At 28.1% G+C, this 7397-nt stretch overlaps 1 protein-coding gene and 1 pseudogene across 2 annotated transcripts; one reads left to right on the forward strand and one right to left on the reverse strand.

Moving 5' to 3' along the window:
* The window catches only part of LOC108685034, a 6268-nt pseudogene extending 4940 nt beyond the window's left edge, over window positions 1–1328 (reverse strand).
* Window positions 1329–1568: 240 nt separating this feature from the next.
* LOC108685040 (suppressor of Mek1-like) lies at window positions 1569–6163 on the forward strand. 2 transcript variants are annotated; one of them, XM_018189650.1, is made up of 4 exons: window positions 1569–1819; window positions 3052–3174; window positions 3741–3921; window positions 4120–6163. In XM_018189650.1, exons 1-4 carry the CDS (start codon window positions 1747–1749, stop codon window positions 6101–6103), a joined length of 2361 nt encoding a protein of 786 aa, XP_018045139.1. In that variant the 5' UTR covers window positions 1569–1746; the 3' UTR covers window positions 6104–6163. The 2 variants fall into 2 exon arrangements, with proteins under 2 accessions (XP_018045139.1, XP_018045140.1); XM_018189651.1 differs by lacking the exon at window positions 1569–1819 and adding an exon at window positions 2842–2874.
* The last annotated feature ends 1234 nt before the right edge of the window (window positions 6164–7397 follow it).

Here is a 7397-nt window from a genome sequence, read left to right on the forward strand (position 1 = left end):
AGATGCTCATGAGAAAAAATGGTAATGGTTCTAAAAAAAATTACCGTTTCTTCGCGTATTTTAAGAATTTTTTAATGTACATATAAAAACATAATTTTTTTATATTTATATTAAAAAAAATTCCTTACAACTACTTATTTTCATGTTATTAAATAACTATTAAACACGGTAGTGTCTTGATGCTAAGATACGCGAAACGATAGCAATTTTTTTACGCAGAAATCATTGTTATTTTTTCTCTATCTATTTTTATTTGAAGCAAACAATTTTTTGAACCTCAATTAAAATTAATTTTTACGAAAAAATGGTAATGGTACCTGCATAAAAAGATTATAATTATTTAATAACATGAAAATAAGTAACCATCAATCTTGTATAGCTTCAATGAATAAATCCAAGGATAGATGTAAATCAGCCAACGTGCGAACATAAATTAGACGTATGAAATCATATACTTTATTCTTGAGAAAAATTGACAAACATTTTAATCCTTTCGATTGGGTCTTCCTCAGTGTAAAAATAAAATCGATGATATATAAATACTTTAATAATATATGATTATTTATTAATATAATATATAATATAATATATAATAAATACTTAATAAATATTTTAATATAAAATTTCGGTCCGTTAAAAAGACAAAATTAAGTTGTAACAAGACTCATTACAAGCGTCAAAAGATTTATGCCCATTTCCACCAATATAGATTAAACTCGATTCAACTTATTCTTCGTCTTTTTCCAATCTTTAAAATTAGAAAAAGACAATGAATAAGTTGAATCGAGATTAATCAGCGTTGGTGGAAACGGGCCTTAAGGCTGCACAATAAAAGGAATAGGGAATAAGAATTTCAATCTCTCAGAAATCATGTATTGTGAAATATTTCTGATAGGTTGAAATTCTCTGTTTTCTGTTCCCTGTTCCTTTTATTGTGCGGAGCCCCTGATTGTTCGTTTTTGTCTATTTAACAGATCAAAATTCGTGGATGTAGACGCGAAGACAACCAAAAAATCATGGACATTATCGACCAGATCATGGACATTAGCTACATAGTTCAATGTCCATGTTTTTTGTGGACGTGGAAGCGCTTTAAAATAAAATAAAAGCTTAAATATAAGGAACAAACAATAGACATAAACAACAATGAATAACGAGCCGTCCAATCAGAGTTTTATGCATAAGTTTGATATTATATCCCAGAGCTCTGATTGGACAACTTGTTATTCCCTATTCTCTGTGTCTATTGCCTATGCCTACTGTATTTAAGCTTAACAGCTAAATTCCAAGCATGGCCTCTCAGGCTTCTCTTTGGTTATACCTGACATCTATTTTTGGCCTTGGTGTAAAAAGTAAAATGAACCATTTTCACGGATGCGCAATGGGTTGAAAGTAGTGGGGAGATCTGTCAATTTTTGAGTTCATTTGCAAAAATTCACATGATTTGTTCTGCAAATAAGTACACTGTTAATTAGTACAATTTTGATTGGTCAAACTCCGCCATTATGCGCAATGGTTCATCTTATATAATTCCATCATGGCGGCATTAGTGCAGTCTTCCATCTTCCATGTGCTCTGGGTCATGCCTCCATTCTATGTCTATCAAAGTATTTTAACATAAACCTATTTTGTTGGAAGAAAAAGAATTTTTGGAGATAATTATAAAGAAAAGTGAGGTTTTGTTATTTTAATTGTGCATCCGAATACTGCTACATAAAAAGACTAGATTGAGTTAAATCAGAAAGCATGTCTATGCTTGCAGAACGCCGGCAAAAGCAAAAGCAGACCCTCAATCCACGGGGGAAGTGGTGGACCGAAGGTGAATGTGTGTGTGATGTGTGTGTGTGTGTGTGTATGTGTGTGTGTGTGTGATAATTATACAGTTTAGCTACAGTATCTCAAAAGCCAATAAAATTAGGCTTATTCGACGCGTTTTTGCATATGAATGAATCTGATAAAAAAGTGTCGCTCTGTCTTGCGAATCGAAATATTAATTGTTAAAGTTGACAGATACTTAATGGCATAGCGAACATGAGGCTAGAACAAGTATTTTTTGTTTCAATTAATACCTACACAAATTTTCTGTTTTAAAAATGAATTCTCTATTGTAAAAATAAAAAGTGATTATTCAATTTATCAGATTCTTTCATTTCATGCAAAAACGTGTCGAATAAGCGTAATTTTATTCATTTTTTGCGGGGATTAAACTAAATAATTATCCAAAAATTATATGGAAAATAATTAGACTTTAAAGCAGAAAATTTATATCTTTAAAGCATAGAGTTTATGTTTTTAAAGCAAAGAATTTGTTTTTGAAGCAATTTGTGTTTATAAAACAGAATTTGTGTAACTCTCTATGTCATCGATGTGACAGATTTTTTAACCAGAATAGTCGTTTATAATAGTTAATTTTGAGTACGTTTGAAATTCTGTTAGCACTGTTTATTTTATCGTTGTTCATTAAATGTAAAATAAGGATAGAATGACACAATAGTGCTTTCCAACAAACAACAGTGTGACGTAATGATCATGTCAGCTTTCTTTAACATTGGCAAATAACAAGAATGTAATGATCCATTGTGTCATTTGTATCGTTTCTTGAAAGACACACAATAGCATCTCCCTGAACGCATCCTTTAACAATTAATAATAAAGATCTGTTCGCATTGCTTGAAATCCCCAAAACTTTTTGTACTTAAAAAGAAATAAACATAAATTCGAATATTGGAAAGAAAGCGAAGATACTGAGTGCAAAAAATATAAGCAACGTAAATAGATCTAAAACTGTTACAGGGCAGAGCAACACTTTTTTTGCCAGATTCATTCATTTCATGCAAAAACGCGCCGAATAAATCCATTTTATTGATTTTTAAGGTATTATAACTAAACTGTATAATTATCATATATTTCAAGATATATAAAAGCTGTGAATATGAAGAATTTATTTCTCTAATGACATAAATTATTACATGTCTGAATATTGGATCCATAATAAATTTGTGACTTTGATTCATATTTTCTGTATTAATATATCAACAACTTTATTAATAGATTCCAACAAATTTGGTCAGAGAATGTTGGAGAAGATGGGTTGGACAAAAGGAAAAGGACTTGGCATTAATGAACAAGGCATTAAAGAATTTTCCAATACATCGTACAAGAACGATACAACTGGTAACTAAACATTCATAATTTTCACATAGAAGCAAATTATATTTCATAAGTTTTACACTGTTAAAAAAAATGTAATGGAAATAAATTTCAAGCAGGTACATTAAAAATATTTAATTCTATTAATGATGAAAGTGAGAGAGAAAATACAAGTAATTTAAATATAATGTTTCATATCTGTTAAATTTCGTGTAAATTCATATAGTTTAATAGAAAATATACTAAATTTCATAAAATTTTATGAAAAGTACACTAAGGATACAATCAATTCGATGCTACAAATGTTTTAAAGTAGTTTTTAATTAATCAATTTATAAAATTTTTTCTTTTAATTGATCAATCAAACGTTTCAAAGTATTTGAAACTTTGACTGCAGCCACAATTTCATGTACATATACGCAAATGTACAAATTTCAATTATAGATACAAAATTATAGATACAAAATTATAGATACAAAATTTAATGTGATGTCATGAAATTGAATTTGATTTGTGTAATTTAAATATACATTAAATTTTATGACATTTTTAACAGAATGTTTAAGCAGAATTTTATTTCCTTTCTAAAGGTGTAGGATATGATAAAAGTTTTGAGGCGTGGACTGAACATCAGCATAAATTTGGAAGCTTTTTGCAGCAACTTAATGGAAATCAAGATCAAGATGCTATTGAGGAGTCAGTAGATACGAATGCTAATTTCAATGAACAGTCTATTGAACTGAAATCTAAACAAAGTCACGCCCGTGTACAGTAAGCATATTATTTTCTAATTTCTGTGAATACAATATATAAATATAAGATGTGTATACACACTCAGATTTAGACAAAGTTCAAAGTAATTTTTATGATGTTTAAATATTTATAGGAATATACTAATATTTTTTTAATAAAAATACTAATAAATGTTTTTTTTTATATAATTTAAAAAATATATTAATTTATTTGCAGTTACAAGAAGTTTACGCGCGGTAAAGATGTAAATAGATATAAATCAAAAGATTTGGCAAATATATTTGGCCAAAAAGAATTAATTGAGAAAACTCAAGTCATGATAGAAAAAAATAATATCCGCGAAAAAGAAGCTGACAACAGAGACAATTGGTATGGAGTCAACACAATTAATAGCGGTAACATGGTTGACTACTTTAAACTTAAGTTAAATAGTAATGATATGACTAATTACTTGAAATATAATGTAAAACCAAAAAATGATACGAACTTATCAAGTATAATTGATAACCCAACAATTAATTCTGAAAATGAAAATGATCAACACATTGGTTTCGAGTTTACACCAAAAATAGAAAATACATCAGTGTCTAGTTATAGAGCATTAAGAAACTCTGATGATAAGAGCAATTATGCTTTTGATAATCCTTGCTTAGGATTCAATAGTTCTGTAGAAACTGCTTGTAATATCAATGATTCTTCTGTAAACTCTATAAAGAAGAGAAAAAAAGATTTTGAAAGTGATAATTCGCATATCACTGAAACAGATAAAAATAATGCTAGAAAAAAATTTAAAACTGAAACTATTGATAGTGATTATAAAAATGGTTTTACTAATCCAGCTCTTAATCTAGATACAAAATCTGAGGATTGCAATGGTAAGGAATTTGAAGTATTCAGAGCACAGCTTGGCCTTGAAAATTGTGGTTTAGATCTGACAGACGAAAGAAACAACAAGAAACGCGTAACATTTAACGATCATGTCATGTTGTACAAATATAATATAAATTCCATTAAGAAGAAAAAGAAAGGAGAAGCCACATTAGATAAATTTGAAGTTGAAAATAAGAAGAATAAAAAGAATCGGAAACACGAGAGCACTGCGACTTCTACGATGAACGGAATTGTTAACGAAGCATTAGACGTATTAATATTAACCGAAGAAATTAATGATAATGAGTTGAATGAACACAAGAATAAAAAAATTAAGAAGAGGAAGATAAGTAAAACGTCTAATCTGGAAACGATACAAGAGTCACCAGAAAAGGAAATAGAAATCATTATAGAATCAGAAAATACTTTAGATTCTAATATTATTGAAAATGGAGAAACAGACAATGTGGAAAAATCGAAGAAAAAAAAGAAGAAAGACAAAAAAGAGAAAAGAGTCAAAGTTGAAGATATTACAGTACTTCGTACCATAAACGAAGAACCAGATATTGAAATTATAGAAGTAACTAGCAATAAAAAAATCCTAAAAACTAAAGACAGTAAAGAAGAAGAAACGGTATTATCTAAGAAATGTAAAAAGAAAAAGAAAAAAGATAAGGAAAATTGCAAGAATGAAAAACATATTCAAACTGAAATAAATAATGATCAACAAGATATTAAGATATTGGATAAATCAAACTCACAACAAAATGATTATTTAATTGAGAGTGAAAATAAGACTGCAGTAATAATTAAAACATTGCAGTGCACAGTTCCTGTCACTGAAGAAGAAAAGTCATTAGAAAAAACTAAACAAAAGAAGAAAAAAAGAAAACACATCAACAAAGAAGAATATTCGAGTGAAATTAATGTACATAATATAGAGAGGGAAATCTCTGATAAGGAAAATGCTGACAAAGAACAAACTTTAAATACCAAAAAATTAGCAAAAAAGAATAAAAAAGGCAAGAAATTAAAAAATAAGAATGTATCAGATGTAGAAGATTCTTCCAATCTTAACGAAGAAGTTGTAGACTTAAATGTTACAAAACAAGACAAGATAGAAAATATGGAATCTACTGATACACCTTCCAAAAAAGGAAATGTTATTGATATTATCGACAATATAATCAATAGTCCATGGAGTGTAAAAGCAAGGATGCCAAAGAAAATGTTAGTAACACTTTTCCAAAACAATGCAATATTAGAGTTTCCAGGTTCTAATATTCATAATATAAAGGGATATGGTATAGATGTTGAAAGCGAGCAATAATATGTAGAATAATACGTGGAATTTTGGTAATGAAACATTTTTTGTAACAAACGATAAATATCTCTGGCTTGAGAAGAATTTTATACTTATAATTATATAATTATACAAAAATATAAAATAATTAACAGCTCAATAAAATTAAAAATTAAATATACGTCAAAGGATTATCATGAATCAACGCTGGTTCATGATAGCTTTTTGATATTCTTTGACATAGCTTTTTGATATTCTTTGACATATAACAATATGTTATAATTACAAACAATTCTGTAATTATCATATAAGCATTTATGTACAGAGTTTTATTTCAAATGTAATGGGTTAAATACCTCAGAAAATATGAAAGATACGAAAAAATATTTTAGATGAAAATGGAATAATTTCGAAGAAGATATGTTTGGTCGCGTTGTTTTTTCTCGCGTGTAATTTTGAATGATCCCTGCTCGATTGATTTGAAATTTTACATATAAGTTTTTGATATAAGAAATAAAAAATTTATAGTCTTAAAATTTATAGTCTTCGAGAAATAAAAAACAAATTTTTGTTATATGACAATTTTTATTAACTTAAATCCAGATTAAGGAAATACGACTTTTCACGCGAAGTGACTTCCACCCCATCTCCTCTCCTTAGAGGTGCACGACTTCCATGCGAAGCAACTCTTACCTAGTCTTCGCCCTGTTTAGGAGCGTACTTTTCGACTCCCATCCTATCTCCTCCCTGTCAAGAGGCGCACGACTTTTCACATAAAGTTGATCTACCTGAATGAAAAGTGATAAAATAAAAAAAATTTTTTTTCATTTTCCGAAGTTGAGACTTGTTTTTTATTTCTCACATTAAATAGAATTTGTGTGCAAAATTTCAAGTTAATCGCGAGGATCATTCGGAACTATATACTTTTTTTCTAAATGGAAACCTTATAAAAATTTTATGAAGGTCACCTCCATTTTTTAAATAAAATTATATGATTTTTTTATGTAATATGATGCCTCTTATTATTCTGCATATACAAATATTAAGTTAGAGATATAAAAAAATTTACGAGATATTGTATATTTTAGTTTGGCACATATTGAGATAAAATATGAAATATTTCATACAGGATTAATTTTTTGATAATCGTATCTTAATACTTTTGTGAATAGAATAACGAGATAAACTGATTAACTGATATAAAAAAAATAGTTATTTAAAAAAATATATGTGTATAGGCAAAATGTATAATTTTTTACAAAATGGCTTATATGTTTGACATTAAATGTGTGTATGTATATAAATATACATACATATATAT

This window comes from Atta colombica, unplaced genomic scaffold, assembly GCF_001594045.1.
Source record: "Atta colombica isolate Treedump-2 unplaced genomic scaffold, Acol1.0 scaffold145, whole genome shotgun sequence".
Lineage (NCBI taxonomy): Eukaryota > Metazoa > Arthropoda > Insecta > Hymenoptera > Formicidae > Atta > Atta colombica.

Bases quoted from the DNA above. Each gene is read 5' to 3' on its own strand.
- LOC108685040 (XM_018189650.1), top strand. From the start codon at position 1,747: ATGTCTATGCTTGCAGAACGCCGGCAAAAGCAAAAGCAGACCCTCAAT. The intron at 1,820-3,051 runs GTGAATGTGTGT...CTTTATTAATAG, and splicing joins GGGGAAGTGGTGGACCGAAG to ATTCCAACAAATTTGGTCAG. The intron at 3,175-3,740 runs GTAACTAAACAT...TCCTTTCTAAAG, and splicing joins GTACAAGAACGATACAACTG to GTGTAGGATATGATAAAAGT.